The 24,477-nt window shown below is 39.8% G+C and overlaps 3 protein-coding genes and 1 pseudogene across 4 annotated transcripts; 3 read left to right on the forward strand and 1 right to left on the reverse strand.

Moving 5' to 3' along the window:
* Positions 1-3,372: 3,372 nt before the first annotated feature.
* On the forward strand, positions 3,373-5,662 carry LOC9272158 (WAT1-related protein At5g64700-like; annotated as a pseudogene).
* Positions 5,663-9,707: 4,045 nt separating this feature from the next.
* Positions 9,708-12,114, forward strand: LOC4337565 (uncharacterized). Its single transcript, XM_015784521.3, has 6 exons — positions 9,708-9,797; positions 10,287-10,373; positions 10,698-10,794; positions 10,948-11,239; positions 11,352-11,406; positions 11,729-12,114. Exons 1-6 carry the CDS (start codon positions 9,714-9,716, stop codon positions 11,804-11,806), a joined length of 693 nt encoding a protein of 230 aa, XP_015640007.1. The 5' UTR covers positions 9,708-9,713; the 3' UTR covers positions 11,807-12,114.
* A 115-nt stretch (positions 12,115-12,229) lies between these two features.
* Positions 12,230-14,681, reverse strand: LOC4337566 (actin-97). 2 transcript variants are annotated; one of them, XM_015784519.2, is made up of 5 exons: positions 14,558-14,681; positions 14,134-14,196; positions 13,649-14,042; positions 12,703-13,316; positions 12,230-12,578 (listed from the first exon to the last, which is right to left on the reverse strand). In XM_015784519.2, the coding sequence occupies exons 2-5, from the start codon at positions 14,191-14,193 to the stop codon at positions 12,513-12,515; spliced, it is 1,134 nt and encodes a 377-aa protein (XP_015640005.1). In that variant the 5' UTR covers positions 14,194-14,196; positions 14,558-14,681; the 3' UTR covers positions 12,230-12,512. The 2 variants fall into 2 exon arrangements, with proteins under 2 accessions (XP_015640005.1, XP_015640006.1); XM_015784520.3 differs by having other exon boundaries at positions 14,134-14,207.
* A 4,406-nt stretch (positions 14,682-19,087) lies between these two features.
* Positions 19,088-24,181, forward strand: LOC4337567 (PH, RCC1 and FYVE domains-containing protein 1). The gene is made up of 6 exons (XM_015782136.3): positions 19,088-19,512; positions 20,043-20,152; positions 20,432-22,491; positions 22,622-22,768; positions 22,954-23,501; positions 23,895-24,181. The coding sequence occupies exons 3-6, from the start codon at positions 20,569-20,571 to the stop codon at positions 24,028-24,030; spliced, it is 2,754 nt and encodes a 917-aa protein (XP_015637622.1). The 5' UTR covers positions 19,088-19,512; positions 20,043-20,152; positions 20,432-20,568; the 3' UTR covers positions 24,031-24,181.
* The last annotated feature ends 296 nt before the right edge of the window (positions 24,182-24,477 follow it).

The following is a 24,477-nucleotide window of genomic DNA, read 5'->3' on the forward strand; positions in this document are numbered from 1 at the left end:
CCTGAAACATGCATGTACAAGCTAGCATTAATTAATGAAAAAAGGTCCAGGCCAAATTGCATTAAGGCCTCTCAACCACAAAACCACATATAAAGCTTCCTTAAAATCAGTACAAATCGAATCCAAGAGCCGTTTGAATGGTGATTGTTTACATGCAATGTGCCCCGGTTCCCTCATCCCCTCCACCGTTATGCCTTGTTCAGGCCTTGTTCGTTTAATCCCATAGAGGAGGGATTGAAGGAGATTATTCTCTCTCAATCCCCTTCAATCCCTTTTAATCCCTTCCAAACCAAATAAGATCTTAAGGAATAGAAGGGGTAGACAGAGAAGAAGGAAAAAGAGAGGTAAAGGGTGAGAGAGGTGCCGAGCTCATTATTTTTCATTACTTTTGTCTAACTGAATGTGGATCTATATATTGAGTTTTTTAATTTTAGTTTTTCTTCTAATATTATGTAAGCGCTATATGGATGAATACCAAATCAACATACCACGCAGATGCAACGCGGCATGAAATGCTTGATGAACTTGATTTGCACTAATTTTGATAACAAAAGATGCTCCATACCCGATTTTACAATTGAGAGACACGAATAAAATTCAACATAGTTGAGTGGGACATAAAGTGGACTTTTCCTTGGTGGCTTGACCTGACCCATCGTACATATATTACCTATGTACTAAATATATGATACAATTGATTTTATTCGGTTTTTATCACTATTTTTATTAGGAATATAACAGTAATATCTAATAATTTATTTTAAGAAAACATATTGTCTAGTAGTTCAAAGAAGCGTGTGCATGGAAAAAGGTTCGTTCAAACAAACGCACCCTAAAGTTTGAAATGTTAATTCGGTGATGCGTATTCACACTTTGAACTAACCTAGAACTCCGGAATCCTGGATACAAAACCAAGGAGTGAACATTAGAGTAGTACAAAGATATTCTTTGTTATTGACGGATATACATAGGTAGTCCATTAAGCAAGCGTTAACTCTGACAGATCGATAATCAGCTACTAGTCTCCAGCTAATCAGCTAGCTAGCACATGACGGGTTAATTAATTTGTTAATTAACAGGAGATGTACATGTACAATGTGTTCTTTTATGACTCCAACAAAAAGCATCTCGCATCACTATATTTATATTGATAATAAATTTTTGGTTCTCGATATATAATTCTAACCTATTGCTGAGGTATAAAAAATTAATACTCCCTCTGCACAATATATGTACTCCCTTCGTTTTCATATTATGAGTAAATCCATTATTTATCTTAAATCAAATATTTTTAACTTTGACTAAGTTATAAAAAATGTACTAATACAAATACAACATTAAATTAGTTTGGTTAAAAACATGTTAAGTATGTCATTTTTTTTATAGATTGGTCCATGAAGGGAATACTTATAGGGTGTACTTCTTTGTATCTTTTTGAGCACCTTATACTCTACTCCCTCCGTCCCCTAATATAAGGGGGATTTTAACACTTTGCTTATACTATTTGACCATTTGTCTTATTAAAAAAATTTGGAATTATTTATTTTATTTGTGGCTTATGTTATTATCCAAAGTACTTTAAGCACAACTTTTCGTTTTCTATATTTACACAAATTTTTTAAATAAGACGACTTGTCAAACAGCGCAAGTAAAATATCAAAATATCTTATATTATGGGATGGAGAGAGTAAATATATACTCCTCCGTCCACAAAGATTTAATTATTTCTAGCAATTCTTAGATGAATTAGTAGTGGGCGTGATGCATCTTATTATTAATTTTTGGTTATATTTAGTTCGGTCCAAATTAATTAAATGCATATATCTTAGTTGGTTGTAACCCCTATAATAAGATCTTCGATCGTGGGACAAATTTTAAACATTAGAAATGAAGCCTTCCACGGGACGGAGGATTCGATCGATCACGAGATGTCGATTAATTGAAAATTACATGTATGATTGGTCGTCATTTCTATCCTAACAACTTGATTATTTTTCTTATTTTATTTCTTTTATTATTTTGGAAAATGCTCATTAGCTGATATATATGCTGACTCGTTAAGAGCATGCATTAATTTGCTGATGATTGTATAATACTAGTATACTATACTACAGTAGTTGTACAAGATACTGATACATTTGCTGGCTTAATTGGCCGACTTAGCTGCGTTCGTTAGAATGGGTTAGGAAACATTATATTTCTTCTAGCATGCAAAACGAAATGACAAATTAACATGTGACTACTTATATATTGACTAAAATAAAGAAAATAGATTAATATGTTTTTAAGGCAACTTTCCTATAGTTTTCTTTATAAAAAAATATACAATTTAACAGTTTGGGAAGCATGCATGTGGAAAACAAGTCAGTGATAGTGAACACAACTTAAGCTTTGTTTTACTTTCTAAGGCGTATTAGCTTTTTATACAGTCTTTTAACATCATACTTTGATCATTAATTTATTTTATAATATATTACAAATTAATATATATATATATATATATATATAATATTTTTAGTACGCTAAAAATACTATATGTATGATACTACATATATTTCATAGTTCAATTAATTATCAAAAAATTTAAATAATGACTTTACGGACGATAAGATGTCTAGGATAGTACTACCTCCATTTTTTTAATGTATAATGTCATTGGCTTTTTAATCAACATTTGATCATTCGTCTTATTCAAAATTTGTGTGCAAATATAAAAATATTTAAATCATGCTTAAGAATACTTGATAAATTAAGTCACTAAAATAAATGATAATTACATATAACTTTTTTGATGAATGGTCAAACGTATCTCAAAAATCAACAGCGTCATACATTAAAAAGACGGAGGAAGTATATTTTAGAACAAACAGAGTATATATACTCTCTCCGTCCCTAAATATTTGATACCGTTAACTTTTTTAAATATGTTTGATTGTTCGTCTTATTCAAAAACCTTTGTGAAATATGTAAAACTATATTGTATGCATGAAAGTATATTTAACAATGAATCAAATGATAGGAAAAGAATTAATAATTACTTAAATTTTTTGAATAAGACGAATGGTCAAACATATTTAAAAAAGTCAACAACGTCAAACATTTAGGAACAGAGAGAGTATTATAATAAGCAGATGGAGACTGGACCCCTGGCGTCAGAAAGTTAATAAATCCCAATCGATCAATGTACATGCATATATGATTCAGAGTCCAAATGCACACATGATCAATCAATTAATAGATTAGGTAGGTACGGTGATTCAGAGTCCACAATACACAATAGCTAGAGAGGTGAGTACTGAGAAGCATCCTTGTGCTCTCTTTCTTCTTTGTGTCTTTGTTTCTTTTCTTTTTTCCAAAGTGAGCATGTATAGAGACAGCAGACTGCTTGCTGACTAAAGCAATATATCAAGTCGCTAATTACAATCAAGACGCAGATCAGAAGTGAGTAAGATGGAGGAGAAGAAGCCATACGTAATAGCGATGCTGATACAAGTGATTTACGCGGGTATGTTCGTGGTCACCAAGGCCGCCTTCGATGAGGGGATGAACACCTTCGTCTTCATCTTCTATCGCCAGGCTGCTGCCACTCTTCTCTTGCTTCCTCTCGCTCTTCTTCTCGAGAGGTAACTAATTAATTGATTAATTATTTTAACCATGCATGCATGCGTTACTTAATTGCATCTCAAGCTGTTCATTGATCTGAATGTATGGTGTTGTATGTGTAGGAAAAACGCGCGATCGATGTCCTTGATGTTGCTCATCAAGCTCTTCTTCTGCGCCTTCATCGGGTACAAATTAATTAGCAATATACACGTACATGGCATGCGTCTTGAGATTCAGATCAATCATCAATTAATTAATCTGCAGGAATACATTTAGCTTGAATCTGTACAACGTAAGCATGAAGTTCACATCTGCAACAGTGGCATCTGCAGCAAGCAACTCTTTGCCTGTCATCACCTTCTTCCTCGCCCTCATAACCAGGTAGGAGTACATACGTATATATCACTGATCTCTCTAGCTATAGCTAGCTCGTTAGTACATGAGTATATATATATATATATACGTGTAGGATGGAGTGTGTGAAGGTGAGGAGCTCATCGGGCATAGCCAAGCTCGCCGGCGTGGCGCTCTGCTTCGCCGGAGTCATGGTGCTCGCCTTGTACAAGGGTCCGGCGCTGAACCCAGTGAGCCACCACCACCACCACATCGCCAGCTTCGCCGGAGCAGCAGCAGCAGGGGAGCGTGGATCCGAGGCATCTTCCTGATGGTGTTGGCGAACGTGACGTGGTCCATCTGGATCGTCCTCCAGGCGGCGGTGCTCAGGGAGTTCCCCAACAAGATGCTGGTGACGGCGGCGCAGTGCGTCTTCTCCACGGTGCAGACGGCGGTGGTGGCGGCGGCGGCGGAGAGGGAGATGGCCAGGTGGAAGCTCCGCCTCGACATCAGCCTGCTCGCCGTCCTCTACACCGTAAGCTAGCTATACTAGACATGACCTACGTCCCAGAAAAAAAATAATAATAACTTTTAGCTATAAACCTAGACAACAGAGACGGAGTTACTTGTGTATTAACGGATACTCAGAAACCCAGTTTAGAAAAAAAATTTCAGCTATAATTTATCTATTTTTACCGTATATACGTATCCTCAATCGAAACTTAATTAGACACTCATATCAAGTTAAACTCGATCCAAAATAGACTAAAATAAGCGAGTGAAACCTTTTCATTTTGTTTTAGCTCCATCCTAACTGGACACATGCTATATCCATATTCATATGTAGAAGTTGGCTTTTTTTTTTCAACGGAGGGAGTTGCTAACTATTGCTGAATCATCGTTTTCGCCGTCGTCGTCCTAGCTCATCGATCTCGATAGATTAATCTCCATGGATGGATGCAAATGCAATTGCAGGGTTTGGTGGTGACGGGGGTGTCATACTACCTGCAGGCGTGGTGCGTGGAGCTCAAGGGACCCGTGTTCTTGGCCATGTCCAACCGAGATCGTCCACCTCGGCAGGTAATTACTCTACAGCTGATTAACCCGACCGACCGATCGGTTACATTATTAACTGTTGCAAATTAATTACTCAATCAATTATCAATGGCCTATATAGCTAGCTAATTGAATTCATGGACAGTATTATAGGGGGGATTCTGCTGGTGGGAGGGCTCTACAGCGTGCTGTGGGGTAAGAGCGCCGAGATGACGATGAATGGCAATGGTGATGACCAGCAGCAGCAGCAGCAGCAGCAGCAATCCCACCACAAAATTTCTACAGAGATGGTTGTGGTGGAGAAGACGATGATCAGTGGCAGCCAAGAGAAGGATCAGAATAATAATGAACAATCCACACCAACAAAATCACCGCTTCAGCAAGTATAGTTATAGTGTGATCGATCTACTAACTAGCTCCATCGATACGTACGTGAAGGAAATGAGAAACGACCAGGGGTCACCTTTTTAATTATTTGATATTATATCATTTCCTCGTTTTTTTTTTCGTACGTGAAGGAAATGTGCCCGTATCCATCCATGTGACCTACTAATTAACTTTGACTCCATCTGTATTAAATCACAGACTAGTATAGTACCAGTACAGCAAACTAAAGGAACTGACTTCGGTCAGAGATTCACATATATAAGTAACTGTTTGACTTCTTTAATCAGGTGAAGCCCCAAGACATTAGCAAATGTTTTAGTATCTCTCTGTTTTTTTATCTGGCAACTGTTCCCTAGATACTCCCTCTACCAAAAAAAATAATAATAATCCAGAATTAGGTTTTTCATGTCCATATTCGTTTCTAATATTGTTTTTCTCAAGAGAGGGGAGTAATATTTTCCCATTGCATCTCGTACATCGCAAATAGGCATGCAATTTAATTAATCCAACTCGTTACCTATACCCCAATTCCAGAATCCTACGAATTGGGGTATTAGGCATACGAAAATTCTTTTGTTACAATCCTATACTCCAATTCGTAGGAATTTTGCACAAGAGCTTCTTCTCTCTTTGTATCTCTTCTCTCTAAAAATCAATCCAAATTCATGTGTCATTTTTATGTGAGCTATCCAAACACATCATCTTGCAAATTCCTGTTTTTTTGCATTCTGGATTTGCTTACACATGACATCTCATTCATTCCTATTCCCGTATTTTTAAAATCTTATGTTCTAAAGGAGCTCGAAGTCTTTCTAGGACAAGTGAAGGGGGGGGGGGGGGTTTAAAAATGAGTTATTTTGGGACGAATTGTGTGCTCAATATACATGCCAACACTGGCATAAAAAAATGTGCATCGATCAGTGAAATGACTATTTTGTATGCACAACAATATATACACATTGATTTGAGGGGCATAATTTGGCATATACTTTCATTATTCCTATAAACAAGAACGTTGCACTAATAACTCAGTACAAATATGCTTGATACTTTGATTTTGGTTTGAAAAAGATAGGTAAAAGTTTTGGCAAATTTTGCTACAGGACATTGCAATTGTGTGTATTTAGCTCATGGAACACCGCAAAAGTGAACTTTTGGGGGAAGACATCCATAATCGTGGATATTTACTGATGGACACTGCGCCGTCTCCTCTCCACTTGACGTGCTAACGTGGCAGACGGGAGGCTGTTTTTTGATGTGGTCGGACGTAAATACCCCTGTGCCTTATCTCCTCATATGCACTCGGTAGACAGAGCAGCGGCGGAGCCGATGGCGCTTGGTGACGTTGTCACCGACGCCGGCGGTGATCGGTGGTGGTTCTTATGATGCGGCTAAAAGAGAAAGTGGAGAGGGCATCCTTGCGAATCTATAGGTGGTGGTTTTGTGCAATATGGTGGCCGGAATAGTTGTCGGCGGCGACGCGAGCGGCAGTGACTCTCGGCATGCCAGTGCATGCCGAGCTCCGGCTCATTTCCATGTGAGTGAGTACATGCGTGCGTGGCTACAGGTCTCTTGGAGACTCACTAAAGGTCGTCTGAGGTTCGGCGATGGATGGACAGCGAGGCGACCTTCGAAATGCTCCAGCGACGGCAGAGAACGACAGGTCGATGGTGTCGGCTCCTTCTGGCCTTCAGGCTATCAAAGGGAGGAGGGAAACGATTCAAAGACCGTCTGAGAATGCTACATGTGCGAGGAATTGCGCCGAAGCTCACTCGGGAGCGAGGAATTGAAGGAATGAGCCGGCAGCCGGACTTGAGAAAGAAAGGTTCGATCTCCTCAACGGCAGTGCCTCGAATCGATTCCTCTGGCAGACCTCCTTCTGGGATGCCGGCGATGCTTTTGGCGCAGTGGCTCGGTCAACGATGGCTTGAGTCGACGGGAACGGCGAAGCGACGCACGGCGGCGCCCTGGACCCCGAGAATGCCGACGAGCGCATCTTCATGTCTGCACTAAATTAGGATGCAAGGATATGGCTAGATCGGGCAAAGGAAGTAGTTCACGTTCCCATGGATAAAATGCGGCGAAGCTCACCAAAGGTCTCTAAGATTGGATCAAACACCTTCGGGCAAAGAAATGAGAAGGATGTTCTTGGAGATAAGGCGCAGGGGTATTTACGTCCGACCGCGTCAAAAAACAGCCTCCCGTCTGCCACGTCAGCACGTCAAGTGGAGAGGAGACGACGCGGTGTCCATCGGCAAATATCCATGATTATGGGATGTCTTCCCCCAAAAGTTCACTTTCGCGGTGTCCCTGAGCTAAATACACACAATTACGATATCCTGTAGCAAAATTTGCCAAAAGTTTTAGGACTTCTATGGAACACATGATTTTTAAAATAGGGATATGAAAACCGTAGAATTCGAGCGCCTGGACGTCTCAAATCCTGCAAAATTGCAGGAACGAATACATGAGCTAGGAGAGAGAAAAAAAGTTCTTTTTAGAATAAGTTGATACCTCATGTTAAAAAATCATTCTAAATTCCTATGATTTGAGTCATTCAAAGAAATTTAGAAGAGTCATTCCTTCATTAATACAAAGAAACGCATAGGAATTATTTTCATACGAATCTAATCCTTCAAAATTCCTCTAAAAATTTCTTTGTTCCAAAGGAGTTCTTAAAGTGTGCACAGTAGTGCACTACTGTAAAACAGATCTAGCCACACAAAAAGTTGTAGACATCGTGTCCGTAGCTAGTATAGTTCACAATACGAAATGACAGATAAATTTAAGTGATTTAGATCTTACTAGTAGTAAATTGTAGAACCGCTTGCCGATGCTTTTGCCCTGCACGCTTTCTTGGATCTGCTATTTTGTCTTGTTATAATTATTTTTTTTTACACCTGATTGACCAACGCCAACGGAACGCGATTTCGTACACTTAAATTATATGGACAAATATATTAATTAGTAGTTAATTACTAATTGGTTCCTGCAACGATCTTCTCTGCTGGATAAACTAATCAAGGGGGTCGATATACCATAAATATATATAAATTACTCCATGCTGATTGTTTGTTAATTGTTACCTTCTATGCGAATCACATGCTAGCTAAACAGTTGTAAAATAGCTTAAAAATTGACAAAAACAGTTGTAAAGTAGCTTTACGAACATGCATATATAGCTAAATTTGATAAACGCATATGCTGGTTTGTGGATAAATTAAATTCGTACCCCATCGGACCAATTAGATCCCCCTTTGAAGAAGCAGGAGGCTGAGAAAATATAGAAATAAAAAAAAAGAATTTAGAGAAAAATACAAGTGTAAAACAAAGAATTAAAAAAATAAAAGAACAACCATTTAAATAGACCATGAGAAAAAAAAGTAAAAAATAAAGGTGAATTTTCATAAGGTTAGACCTCATGCTACTCTTTGACAAAAATCTCCTTGCTGTGAGCCGTTCTATGTGAACTTTGTAGGATACTTGGAGTTTAATCTTTCGAAAGACCACTAAAAATTTTCCACAGAATTCAAAATATTATATGAAAAAAAATCCTAAAATAAACCATCGTTGAAAGACTTTAATTTTAACCCATGTTACACGAATCAATAAAAAACAAAAAAAAATACTAGAATGCTTTTCACTTTAGCAAAATCTAATGTATTTATCAGCACTTTAATATATAGACTCTAGTGCATTAATTGATTGTTTAAAAATAATTAGTCTTTGTGGAACGACTAGAATACGGAGAGATGGATTGATTTTTGGATGGAGGGAGTATTTCAAAGGTACATGTACTCCGAGTTTTTGAATTTGTTTTTTCTTTTTGGGAAGAAGAAGTAAGAGTATGCGAGAGTACGTGACAGCGACGTATATATTGGGCTGGTGGTGCGGATCGAATCATACTCCACAAATATGGCCTGCATGCATGTATCATGATGCTAGTGGCTGATTAGTGATTAATATATATATATATATATATATATATATATATATATATATATATATATATATATATATATATATATATATATATATATATATATATATATATATATATATATATATATATATATATATATATATATATATATATATATATATATATATATAACTGACCGATTAAGTTGGTCAGCTAAAAAAATGAGTTCATGTATAATACTAGCAGCACAGCACGGCAGAGGAGAAAAAACCAAGTGGGCTGACACCTGACAGCCTGGGTGGAGAGCCCATCCCATGAGATCCACGCGCACAAGGGCCCAAGCCCAAGCCCAACCCACTCTACTCTCCTCTCGTCTTCTCCTTCCTTCCGTTGCTCCTCCGCCGCCGCCGGGATGCAGGCTGCCGCACGGACGTGGACATGGAGATGGAGATGGAGATGTTTCCACTCCACAGCCGCCGCTCTTTCCAAACCCACGGTTCGATCCCACCCCGTTCCCCTTCCTTCGATCTTTCATTCCCCTCCCCTCATCCCGTGGACGTCGAGGAATTAAGTAGCAGCAAACTTTTTACATGCAACAAAATATATTATTAGTACAAAAGGTGGGCAACTCTAGATAACTTGATACCGCTGACGCACTGTGATTTGCTAATTAGCTGCTTCCTCAGACTACCCATACTTGTGCCACTGTCTGCCATGGACCTCTCATTTCAGCCGCTCCTCCAATTGTGTGTTAGTAAAGCCCTGTATTTTCACTGTTCAATACTGTACTTTGGGGTTTGGTTTTTAGGAAAATTGACACGGTTCTAACAGACGGTCTACAATTCAATGTACAAGATGAAACCACGCCTCTTTCTTTAGGCATTCACTGTAATTCTTGATAGGCGTTTTCTTTTTTTCGTGCGTTGCCACTTTCACTTTGTATATATGCATATCATCAAGTAATGGAGTTTGTTTTCCTGGACAGCCTCACATCAGGTTTGCCGTCCGCGAAAAGCGCGCTGATGCTAAGGCTGCTCTGAAGAACATTCTACTTAACGGTGGTCCCTGTCAGGTGCTTGTAATCCTTTCATTGTGTTCTGTTAACTGTCAAGTGCGCGCATGCACATATCTCTAAATCACAACCTACACCATACTGATTTAACTAACAAGATCACACATTTCAATCCTTCTCAGTCTAAGTGGAATAGTGTACATGCTGATCTCTCCCATGACTACTACTGTATCAAGTATTTTTTTTCATCTTCGTCTAGCTGGTGGGCACAAAAGATACATCTCGACATATATGGAACATGAAAAAAAAAATTTCTGTGTGGTTTCTTTTTTCCTCCCAGTTGACAAATGATTAAAGTTTTCGAACATGATCTGTTCTTTATAGGAAGGAAGCAATAAACAAAAGAGGCAACAAAAAGGTAGCGGTAAATCAAAGCTTACAAACTCCAGCTATGGAAAAAATCCACATAGAAAAGGCAAAAGTAAGTTCTTCCTGAACTTTTTCCTTAAAACTACATTGCCTTATTTTCTTGTATTATGTTTACATTGGGTTCTCTTCTCTTTTCGGAGAGTATTGCTCCACATTTCTAGGGTATATATGGATAATAAAAAATGCCCTATGTTGTTTTATATAGGTGCGCAGAAGTGGAAAAACTTTGATGAAGATGATTGCAGTGATACCCCTTATGGGAATTTTGGCGGCAAGAGATCTTTTACCTGGTACTGGCCTGGGGAGGATGACGAAAGTGGGAGTCCCAGTGGATTTCAGTGGCGGGATGAGTCTCAATCAAATAAATCAAGGGAAAGAGTTTGGAATGAAAGTGATGTAGATGAGGAAGAGCCTTGCTATGATAATCTTCGCAGCCATAGAATATCACTTGGTTTGCCGCCTTTAGGTCCCTTAGAACTTGATCATATTAAGTCCGCGTAAGTGTTATGAACATTCCTTGCAGCATTGGCTCAAAGTTTGATCGTTTCTATATCTTGAAGCTGTTAATTGGTTGTATCTCTCAGACTCTCGATGCGATGTTTTCTGCAGTTTTCGTGCATCGGCTCTCAAGTGGCACCCAGACAAACATCAAGGAGCATCACAGGTCATTACGGCTGTCCTTGCTATTTTTTGACACTCTTTTGGTGGTATCCTCACATGCTCTCTAGTAAGAAATCAGTAGTGTGCCGCAGGTGATTGACTGATTGGTAGTTATAAAGTTAGCCACACTGGGACACTGTCCATCTTATAAGCTGTCAGTTATTTAACCTCAAGAAATACGGGATACTAATTTAGTTGCTAGCAGTGATACTAGGAAAAGGCCGTATTTTTTTAGCGAAAAGGAAAGAGCTACATCATTTTTCCTTATCATGGTTAGTACTTCATATGTTGCCCTCAGAAGTCTGAGCACTAATGTATTATTGCAGGCTGAAGCTGAGGAAAGGTTCAAACGCTGTGTAGAAGCATACAAGGCATTGTCTGGTGCTTTCAAACCAAGTGACTAACCCTGTCTGTTCATGAATGAAATCTGAAGACTATCACTAAAGATGTTACTGGAGATCACTAACGAGGTTACTGGAGCTTCAACACACTAAGAGACAGTTGAATCTGCTAAAAAAAAGTGTAGAAGATTGTTAGACGGTCAGACCAGCTCTCGATGGCATTTTTAACAATTAAACTTGTTTAGAGTGGTCACTGAGGAAGCGATTATTCGTGTATAATTTCATGAAATCAGTTGAAGCGAAACAAATTTCAGCGCTCCAATTTATTCTTGGAATGCCAGGCAATATACAGTGTCTCTTCTAATTCTAAACTAATGGCATATTACTGCGGTAGGCTTGTGCATCCATGTTTGTACTAGCCAATAAATTGGGTCTCAGCATGATTGCGGTGCAATACTTTCATAGACCGTACAATCCACATTGAAATAGATCCAAAATTTAACATAATTATACCCTTGGAGCAATGTATAGAACAATAAGCTCATACAGACAGTTCTGACCAATCAAACGAACCAAGTTTGACAAGTGAACTCAAACAAACAATCTGAGATGACACAAACATAGGACATTCTTACACTGATCGAACACATAGAGAAGTCGTCTCCAAAAAGAAAACAAACATAGCCTGCAAATCTCCAATACATCGCTAGAAAAACGAATCAAACATAACTCGATACTACAGATGACAAGAGCAGAGCACTTGAGAAAATCAGAAGCATTTCCTGTGGACAATTGCTGGGCCAGATTCGTCGTACTCGTCCTTTGATATCCACATCTGCAAACCAACACGACATACAACAGATTTTAGATGTTACCACAGGTTAATCATGAGACATATGTTCCAGAAAGTAAAGTTTAACAATTATTGTAGCAACTACAGATGAACAGGAGCTTCCTACCTGTTGGAAAGTGCTGAGTGAGGCTAGGATCGACCCTCCGATCCAGACGCTGTACTTGCGCTCAGGTGGAGCAACGACCTTAATCTTCATGCTGCTCGGGGCAAGGGCAGTGATCTCCTTGCTCATACGATCAGCAATGCCTGGGAACATGGTTGTACCACCACTGAGCACAATGTTGCCATAAAGGTCCTTCCTGATATCCACGTCGCACTTCATGATGGAGTTGTAGGTGGTCTCGTGAATACCAGCAGCCTCCATACCGATCATGGATGGCTGGAAGAGGACCTCGGGGCACCTGAACCTCTCTGCACCAATTGTGATTACTTGACCATCAGGTAGCTCATAACTCTTTTCAACTGAGGAGCTGTTCTTGGCGGTTTCCAACTCTTGCTCATAATCAAGGGCAACATACGCAAGTTTCTCCTTGATGTCCCTTACAATTTCCCGCTCAGCGGAGGTTGTGAAGGAGTAACCCCTCTCAGTCAGAATCTTCATAAGGGAGTCTGTGAGGTCACGACCAGCCAGATCCAAACGGAGAATGGCATGAGGAAGCGCATATCCTTCATAAATGGGCACTGTGTGGCTGACACCATCACCAGAATCAAGAACAATACCTGCAGAGCAGAGAAACATAAGCTCCTCTAAATAAAACATTTACTTGTCGACAGTTAGCTGTTTGTTCAGGCCTGGACACAATGGGGTCGCAGGTAGCTTGCTATCAAGATTGAAGTGTATCCAAATAAAACATTTATATCAAGATTGAAGTGTATCTAAAGGATGCTAGCAAATGAGCATATTAATAAAGATGGATGCAAATCATACATTAATTGTAGAAGCTTGGCAATGATTAAAAAAAAGTGTATGGCAGCAGAGGTGGATCATACAAGTGCATAATTGAGCAAACCCTCCTCATTGAAGTAAAAGACAGAGATGAGTTCATACATACCAGTAGTACGGCCACTGGCATAGAGGGAAAGCACGGCCTGGATAGCGACGTACATTGCAGGGACATTGAAAGTCTCAAACATAATCTGGGTCATCTTCTCTCTGTTGGCTTTAGGGTTCAGAGGAGCTTCAGTGAGCAACACAGGGTGCTCCTCGGGCGCCACACGAAGCTCATTGTAGAAAGTGTGATGCCAGATTTTCTCCATGTCATCCCAGTTGCTCACGATACCGTGCTCGATGGGGTACTTGAGCGTGAGGATACCTCTCTTGGACTGTGCCTCATCACCAACATAGGCATCCTTCTGCCCCATTCCTACCATAACACCGGTGTGGCGAGGACGGCCAACAATACTAGGGAACACGGCCCTTGGTGCATCATCCCCAGCGAAACCAGCCTACATGATGAAATGTAATGTAATGTAATATTCAGCAGGAGACGACATACATTACATTACGTAAGAGTAAAAAAGAAAAAGAAAATCAGACCTTGACCATTCCAGTGCCATTGTCACAGACAAGAGGCTGGATGTCCTCACCGTCAGCCATTTCCTACAGAAGAGCTGCAGAGAGTTAATACTTTAACAAGTAGTAGTGCCTGATCATTGTTGCTATACAACTCGACGACGACGCATTTCTTCAACTAAATCATTGATGAGTACTTCATTTCTTAAGCTCTACTATACTAGTTTGCACCCGGAAAAACCACAAAACTCGCAGGGGCGGATCCAACTTTTGGGGAACAAACGAAGTGCTACTTGTACTAAGGTTAAGGCTCTGGAACTAAGAGATCCAAGAGCTTCTTCCAGATCTAGTCTAGAAGAGAAGCTAGGGTTAATGAACGCAAGCAAATTCCAGATCCCCAGAAAGAGATAGATGAATTCTGAGAAAGAAAGAGGATGTGGATGCTTACCAGGATCCCCTGCTATGCTCTGCTCGATCGGCAGATGGAGATCGGCAGCCGCGACTCGGTCTTGCGCGCAAGGACCGGAGGAGACGACACAGACTGCAGATTTTCTTTTCTTTTACGCCAAGGTGGGAAGATAGATACTCCACTACACCTGCCTTTATCTCCATTTTTTTTTACCATACTCTATAAAACTACACATGCACTTCCTCCGGTGTAGTAGTACTTACCGTTTTGGATAAGCCTATCGTTAAACTTTCAAAACATTAACTATAAATTACATCTGAAATATTTGTCTTGGAAATACGGTGACCGTACATATAGATTGTTCTTAAAAGTACTTCAATAAATTTTTATATTTATTAATATTACTACATATATTATATAAAAAATAGTGGTAAATGTTGTTTTTTGAAAACCATGTCCTTATCCAAAATGACAAGTATTATTAATCCGGATGAAGTATATCTATACTTACTACTTAAAATGATGCTAATGTTGATGTTCGAGTTTACCTTTAATGTCACAAGCTGACATGTGGAGCCATAAGATCCTCACATGTGAATACTTTTGTTTTGTATATGGCATTGTATACCTAAATAATTAACTATGTTATAACCTTGTAATTTTTGCTTTTACTTTTATCTCTTATAATATTTGTTACAACGCACAGACCTTTAGCTAGTTCTTTATAATGACTAGTGACCCACACATGTCAATAGTACTTAGAGAAAAAAATGTGATGAACTCGGTAGAGAATTGTGTCGACAACAAACTCCTTAGGCCACCGGCAATCACTAGCTTCCACTCCACGCACCGCCACCACCCCTCTTTCTCCATGAGCCACCATTGTTCCTCCTCTTCGCGCTTCGCATGCGCAGCTGCACCCTATAGCCATCGACATGTCTCTTCCCATTCCGTCGTCATGCACGCAATTGCCATGGTCGTTGTTGAGGCCGGGGGTGTTGGGCTTATAGGGACTCAAGGAGGCAGGAGCCTAGATCTAGGCTCCTCCTTGCTAGATCTGACGGTTCTCCAACTATCGGAGGAAAGAGAAGAGAGAGAGAGAGAGAGAGAGTGTGCGAAGCGGTGACAGAGAGTCCTGGACTTGGAGGTGAAGCGGAAGTAGAGCCAGTGAACTTAGAGATGGATAGAATGGGGTGATCCAAGTTGAAACAAAATTATAAAGTTAGCTTTTGTTAAATTTCTCTAAGAGAAAAGTAGTCTCCAAATCCAAATCTAGAAGATAGCTAGCTATTAAGCTTAATGCAAGCAAATCCGAGAAAGAAAATTGCGAGGGTAGATCTAGAGAAGAGAGATGAGAAAGAGGATTAACGGATCGGATGGATGCTCACCGGCGAGGATGTGGCGGTGTTGTGCTGGTGGAGTGGAGATTGGCGCAGCAGTAGGTAGGGGAACTCAACGCCGAAGAGCTTCGGTGGTGGCGGCGATGAGATCCGAGTCGGGTCTCCTTCTTCTCCAATCTCAATCTCGAACCAAGTAAGTAAAAAGAGTGAAGTGGCCGTTGTTGTTGCTGCTAGGTGCTATAATAATTGCACCCTGCCTTGCTGGCTGAGGCAACCCAGTAGTAGCAAGCAGTCACCACAACCATTTTTAACTATTTATCACTTATTATTGTTCCTAATTTTGGTTTTGTCAATGGAGCCATGTAAAATGACCGTTTTGTCCTCTAAGTCTATCCTCGAGACCTCAACCTGCTCTCCTCCAAGTTCATGTTTATGACTCCATAGATGATGAGGCAGCCTTCACTTCCGAATCCCCAGGGTCATTGTGGCTCCTGCCGAAGGATAAGGAGGACGTGCATCCTCACCGCGACAAACAATGGCGATGATTCCATGCTCTTGGGACGATTGCTGCCACGCCCCTGCAGTCTATCTATGATTGCTACGACGAAGATAGCTGGGGGGAGGGGGCTTGTCTTCTTGTTTCTTGGTGCGACACGGAAACAAGCTACACATATGTGTGGTCACTCTTCTCAGCGATGGTCCTCAAGATTAGGCCATTGATGTCCTCCGCGTTAGCACCATGCTCAAGTAGGAGTTTAGCCATCTTGACATTATCGCCTAAGATGATACGGTGGTGCCATCTCCACAACACATCTCGATCATGTACTCGTCATGCTGAATGATTTCACTAAGCAACATGACGTCTTTTTCTACTTGATGGTGATGCATGTGTCCAGCACAAGATGGAATGCAGCGGCCCAAGCCATCACATTTGCCGTCTCGTCAAGCCCAAACTCCACCGCTACGCCGCCACTCAGTTTCACATGATAAAGGGAAGGGGCAAAGTAGGTGTTTCACATGATTCTGGTGATAAAAAAAAGGCATGTGTTAAGACTTAAGGGTGAGCAAATAGTTGAATAGGCTGGGTCAAGACGTGGTTTTCTCTCTCTTCTTTTGGACAGAGAGAGTAGATCGGAAGGATCAAATATGATTCTTTTCCTCTTCTTTCCTTGCAGAAAAAAAAGGACATGGAAAATCCATGCATTACGGACAATATTGGCATCGCCATCGTAGCATCGCAGCTAGCATCTGTTTATTGAATTGCTGGTCGAGCTAGCTAGCGACCAGCGATTTGTACTTTTGTTGATTGGAGGCAATGGTTTGAAGGCTAGCAATGATATGAGTTGCCAACTCGATCTTCTGTTCTGATAGATAAGATAGATCATGTATTGGTACTACGAGAATATATACATGCACGCGTGCATCTTGCATAGTAGCAAATGGGATTACTTTTTAGATAATAAGATATATATATATATATATATATATATATATATATATATATATATATATATATATATATATATATATATATATGTATATATATATATATATGTATGTATGTATGTATGTATGTATGTATGTATGTATGTATGTATGTATGTATGTATGTATGAGCAAATGGGATTATATATATTGGGATGGCTCTTCTTGGACCATGCTTGACACGTATATATAGTACCAGATCTTCTCTTGCCTCTTGGCGTGGAGTAATTGGTAATGGAATCACACTAAGTACTTGTTGCTCCCTTCATTAGCTACACAAAAGTGAATTGATAATTAACCAAATGGCAGCTAATGTCCTGTCAAATTCCAATCACATTTGATCCATCGATGCGACCGAGAAACTGCCAGTTCCTAGAGTGCTTATGTTGTCTGAATGATCCACTTGTCCACCAAACCAAACAGATTGTTAGAGTAATTAATTAGCAAATGGGCAGTGCATGGAATTAATTTGCTACTATTCAATATTCATGTCTGGACTAACTACTATTGCTATTACTACAATTATTTCCTTTTATAAAAAAACCAGATATAAAGGACATCTTTCTATCCCAATATCTATCGAACTTAATTTCCTATATATACCATCAAAATAAAAATGGGATCAAAAGAAAAGGAAAAAAAACAAAGGAAGGTGGATTATTCATCCTCAAGTGTCATGTGAACTCCAACCAACATTATTGAATGATCAATGAGAAGATGGGTTTCATATGAAACTTGTGTTGGATCACCTTAAATGCGTCAAGGACATACTGCATACAGTACGACTGACAGTCGCCATGGCACTAACAATTGTACTAAAAGTGTCATATCTTAATTAATTTGCTTTAATTTACACAGGAGTACTGTACTTGAGCCTTTATGAACCTGCTGCAGGTAGGAAGGTACTGTACATATGGTGGGTAAAAAACATTTGCATGCTTTACAAACTGCTTTACTACTGACTGAAAAGCTTAGGACAATTAAGCTCTGTAATTGTATTTATATCCTATTGACATAATGTGCCTTCTTCTCCACTGCTAATCCGCTTTAAAAAGAACCAATGTGACTTTAGCTTAGCTAGGAGTGAGTATCTTTGCAAACATTCTATTGTTTCTATAGGGGAGACAACACACTACTGACTCCAAGAACAGGATGGAGTTCGTCAGAAGCAACCACATTGCCTGCTCAGACAGATAGTTAGTAAACTAAACTTATAGGAGTATTAATTAGCATCAGCAAGTTACTGGAGATTTGTACTCCACTGATTTTGATGTGCATTTTGTAATCAAGAGTCTGATTCTCTAATATAAAACCTGTTCCCCAACTTGATCTTCTTGTAAGCAACGCCATCCATTCACTAATCCATTTCAATTCAACCAAGATGACCCAATCACCCTACCATCATTCATGTTACAAGAGTACCTGCCAAAACACACATCATTTTCTAGGACTTGAAATTAAGTTCATCAAAATATCGATTTTTTTTATAATGAAAGCTTTATTAAAACTCAGCAACTAAATATAGCAAGATGATACATTCATAAAAGCACTGATGAAATCAGAAACTAAAGAGGCATGTGGATGAATCAGATGAAGATTGATAATAACAAGGGGGCAACCAGATCTCAATAGTAATTAAACACATACTAGTGTCATTAGGATAAAAATTACAGGGAACAGGCCAAGACCAGCTGTACCACCTTTGTGATACCATATTCAACAGCACAACAGCACAGATCAGAACAGAAAAGGGAGTAGCAGCAAAGAGAGTGAGTGAGTGAGTGAAGAGTCCAAAGCAACAACACAAGAAGAGCATGTGGGGAGAGATGATGATGAGCACACACCACCGCAGTTGCAGCAACACCGCCCGGTAGAGAAGAGAAGAAAAGCACTATAGAGTAGTAGTGAGTAGTGACAGAGAAGGAGGAGAGAGAGAGAGAGAGCTCATGGGAGCAAGGAACAAGCAGGGGAGGAGCCCCATCCCTCGTGATCAACAGCCAAGAAACTGAGCAGAAAAAGGAAAGAGAGAGCGAGGTGGATCAACAGCCGCCGCCCAACCTGTCCCCTTCCGACGGGGTGGATGTGGATCTTGGAGATAGAAGCGGAGCGGTTTCTTCAGTCCATGGATGCTGTCTTTTGATGCTTTCTCCGCCCCGTGCTGCATCTCTGGTACGCCTTCCCTGCGCAAAATTTGCTTCTTTCTGCGGTTTGGGGTTCGTCGTGGGCGACTGGTGATGCTGGGACAGCAGGAAAGGAAGCTCCTTTCTGCATTCTGTGTGAAGTTTAGTGTTCTGTGGTTAACTGGGCGGTTGTTTCTAGTAGCTCTCTGATGCAAGAATGGGGGCTAAAATTTGCTGATTACTGGCATTAGGTCCAGATGCTCCAATTGTAGAGGAGCATATTTGCTCCAACTGTGGACACCACTCGTTTGTGTTTTGCACTGCTTGCTACATATGTATGGGGAATTAAAGAGATCCTAGTGTTATTGTGTTATCGCGGTTTAGTTGTAAGATCATTTGTATCTTAGTGGTACAGAGCCATTTTGCTTTTCTTGAAGCAAATGTTTGTCATGTTAATTTTCACACATTGTAAGTTGTGATCTAATTTCCCCCAAAGAATTGATGTGCTTGTGCATTACAAGTTGCACGCAGAATATTTCCTTGTTGTTATTGAGGTGTTGTTTTTTTTCCTGATTTCAGATGTCAAGGAACATAATTGCCTGAAGCCAATCATTCTTCTTGTTCTGGAGGATCACAGCAACACTATATACAGTTGTTTTATTTCCACATTTCATTAACCACCTGACAAGGTATTTTCTTCTCCCTATGAACTGGGAACATGGTCCTATTTTTTTCAAGTAATCCCTGTCTTGATGTGGCATGGCCTATGGAATATGCTGTGGATTTTTAGTGCTTGTATGGAAAAACAGTCTTGAATTTATTCATCCATTTCTTCAAATGACAGGCACAGTAGTATGTGGTATCCAAAAAGCTACAATACGCACATAACTTTATGCATTTCTTTCTTTCATAAAAATTTCAGTTGTGTTTACATGCATTTTTTTCACTTAACTCTTAACTATGTGCAGGCAATTGATGATATCCAACTCATTTTAGCGTATAGTTTGATCAGCATTTTGTTTGCAAGCACTCCTGACAGTACCGAGTAATATATGGACAGTATTATCTTCAATTTCTAGTTACCTGGAGATCAAATGTGACAAATATGCACACAAGGGGAGCATCTTCAGATGTTCTTAGAGCAAGCATTTCTAGTGCACCTAGTACATCTAGCCATGGTTCTGCACAAGATGACTGTGATTCTTTAGGTGATGTCTACGTGTGGGGTGAAGTTTTTTGCGAAAACTCTGTACGAGTTGGTTCTGATACTATAATTAGATCAACGGAGAAGACTGATTTCCTACTCCCAAAGCCGTTGGAATCCAGATTAGTTCTTGATGTTTATCATGTAGATTGTGGGGTCAGGCATGCTGCACTGGTCACAAGAAATGGAGACGTTTTCACATGGGGTGAAGATTCTGGAGGTCGCCTCGGACATGGAACACGAGAAGATTCTGTCCATCCTCGTCTTGTTGAGTCTTTAGCGGCTTGCAATGTAGATTTTGTTGCTTGTGGGGAGTTTCATACTTGCGCTGTGACAACAACAGGCGAACTATATACCTGGGGAGATGGAACTCACAATGTTGGACTTCTAGGACATGGTACTGATGCAGGACATTGGATACCCAAGAGAATTTCTGGAGCACTGGATGGTCTTCCAGTTGCTTATGTTTCTTGTGGAACCTGGCATACAGCCTTGATTACATCGATGGGCCAATTGTTTACTTTTGGAGATGGTTCTTTCGGGGTATTAGGCCATGGGAATCTAACAAGCATTTCATGTCCAAAGGAGGTAGAGTCACTCTCAGGGTTGAAAACAATAGCAGTTGCATGTGGTGTATGGCACACTGCAGCTATTGTGGAGGTCATTGTCACTCACTCTAGTTCAAGTGTGTCTGCTGGAAAGCTATTCACCTGGGGAGATGGCGACAAGCATCGACTTGGCCATGGTGACAAGGAATCACGACTCAAGCCCACCTGTGTAGCTTCGCTTATTGATTATGATTTTTACAGGGTAGCATGTGGTCACAGTCTTACTGTATGCTTGACAACTTCTGGAAAAGTGTTGAGCATGGGTAATTCTGTTTATGGTCAGCTCGGAAATCCTAATTCAGATGGAAGGCTTCCATGTTTGGTCGAAGATAGGATTGCAGGTGAACATGTTCTCCAAGTTGCTTGTGGATCCTACCATGTTGCAGTATTGACAGGTAGGAGTGAAGTTTTTACATGGGGAAAGGGAGCTAATGGAAGATTAGGCCATGGAGATATAGAGGATCGGAAGGTACCTACACAGGTTGAGGCACTGAAAGATAGAGCGGTTCGGCACATAGCATGTGGTGCAAACTTCACTGCTGCTATATGTCTTCACAAATGGGTTTCTGGAGCTGACCAATCACAGTGCTCATCATGTCAACAGCCATTTGGATTTACTCGAAAGAGGCATAATTGCTATAATTGTGGACTTGTCCATTGTAATGCATGCACCTCAAGAAAGGCTTTGAGAGCAGCATTGGCTCCTAATCCAGGGAAACCTTACCGTGTTTGTGATTCTTGTTTCTTGAAATTGAAGAACGCCTTGGATTCTGATTCGTTTAATAAGAGGAAGGACATTGTTTCCCACCTTGCAGGTGAAAGCAATGGTGATACCAAAGCATCGAAAACCATCTTGTCTAGCAATATGGATATAATTAGGAGTTTGGATAGCAAGGCAGCAAGACAGGGGAAGAAAACTGATGCATTGTCATTTCTCCGGACTCCTCAAGTTAGTTCACTACTGCAGCTGAGAGATATTGCTTTGTCTGGTAGCGCAGATATGAACAGATCAGTTCCAAGAGCAGTGCGTACATCAGCAGTTCGGTCAGTAACCACTTCAAGAGCTGTTTCCCCTTTCTCTCGAAAGTCTAGTCCACCACGTTCAACCACACCAGTTCCAACAACTCATGGCCTTTCTTTCTCAAAAAGTGCTACCGATAATCTGGCAAAAACAAATGAGCTCTTAAACCAGGAAATCGATAGGCTGCATGCGCAAGTATGTACTTCTCTTTATTCAGCAGAGATTAACTTGGATGCTTTATTATGTTGCAATAAGCCAATAAGCTTAGTTTTTGGTGGAGTAAATATTGCAAGAAACTTAGTAGCTAATACCTTTATTGGTGCAGGTTGATAACCTCAGACATCGTTGTGAGCATCAAGAAGTTGAGCTGCATAAATCAGCCAAGAAAGTTCAGGAGGCCATGACACTAGTTGCAGAGGAATCTGCAAAATCTAAAGCTGCAAAAGAGGTTATCAAATCTCTAACAGCGCAGGTATTAACAAACTCACCTGTGTTCACTTCGATTACTACAATTCTAAAACCATGTCATGGCCATCTTGGCATCTTTCCTTTCTATATGTTGGCTAAAGTAATAAGAGTAGGATATCTCTGTTTCATCATAAAGAGTTGTTAAATCATACAGTAATAATTGTGTCTCTCTTTCTCTAAATTATGTAGCTGAAGGATATGGCTGAGCGGATACCACCAGAACAGGGCACTTACGATGTCAGTGAGGCAAAGCCAGTGCACGTTCCGAATGGCATTGATTCACATATTGCAATCTACTCTAGCATAAACGTAGCTCACCAGCCACAGAATGAGCTCCTCAATGCTTCAAATGCGCAAAGCCTGAACTCTGGACGATCATTGCATCCAAATGGAATCTCAAGCCAACACAGGTTACTAGGTAATGCTACCGAAGCTAGTGAAGGCAGCGCTCAAAGCCATCGAATTACTAGTCCCTGCAAGTTGGATGTTCCTCATCGAAGAGCGCACAGCAACAGCGACGATATGCTGACTGCGAGTCATAGAGGGGATGATAATGTGAGCATAGATGCAATGTCCCTTCAGAATGGTGAGGATGGATACAAGCCTCGAGGCACAGTATCATCAATATCCAGCAGCCAAGTTCAGGCCGAATGGATCGAGCAGTATGAACCAGGTGTATACATAACACTCACAACACTCTTGGATGGGACTCGGGATCTGAAGAGGGTTCGTTTCAGGTGAATAAATTTTAAACTACAAGTCATTTTGCTTTGTGTTTGGCAGTGATGATAGTACTGAATTACTACCCCCGTTTCAAGTTATAAGATGTTTTGACTTTAGTCAAAGTAAAACTGTTTCAAGTTTGACCAAATTTATAGAAAAAATAGTAATATTTTTAACCCAAGATAAATTTATTATAAAAATATATTTAATTATTAATTTAATAAAACTAATTTGGTAATGTAAATATTACTATATTTGTATATAAACTTAGTTAAATTTAAAACAGTTTGACTTTGATCAAAGTCAAAACATCTTATAACTTGAAACGGATGGAGTAATTGATTGTGAAAAGAAAGACTATTATCTAATGATAATACTAAGTTTAGGGTGTTGAAAATTGTTTGCAGCCGGAGACGTTTTGGGGAGCATCAGGCTGAGAAGTGGTGGAACGAGAACCGTGAGAAGGTGTACGAGAGATACAACGTGAGGAGCTCTGAAAGAGTGTCTTCTTCTTCAGCAGCCTCCACCCGCTCAGCCTATTGATCCACAAGCTGCTGGATCTGGGACAAGCTGTTTTTGCATAGAAAAGAAAAAAAAACTGCAAGATTGATTTGCAAGGCTACTCAATGACTGCAAAATGTTATGATCAACTGATGAGGCACTAATCATCTAGTAGCTAGGATCATCATCGTCATCATATATATATATATATATATATATATATATATATATATATATATATATATATATATATATATATATATATATATATATATATATATATATATATATATATATATATATATATATATATATATATATATATATATATATATATATATATATATATATATATATATATATATATATATATATATATATATATACTGGGAGAAAGCCTTTCGATCTTTACTGTACCATAATATTATTATGATACTCCATATCAATAGCCAAATTTTGTTGTGTGCCAAAATCATGTTCTTTTCTCTT

Source organism: Oryza sativa, chromosome 5, assembly GCF_034140825.1.
Source record: "Oryza sativa Japonica Group chromosome 5, ASM3414082v1".
Lineage (NCBI taxonomy): Eukaryota > Viridiplantae > Streptophyta > Magnoliopsida > Poales > Poaceae > Oryza > Oryza sativa.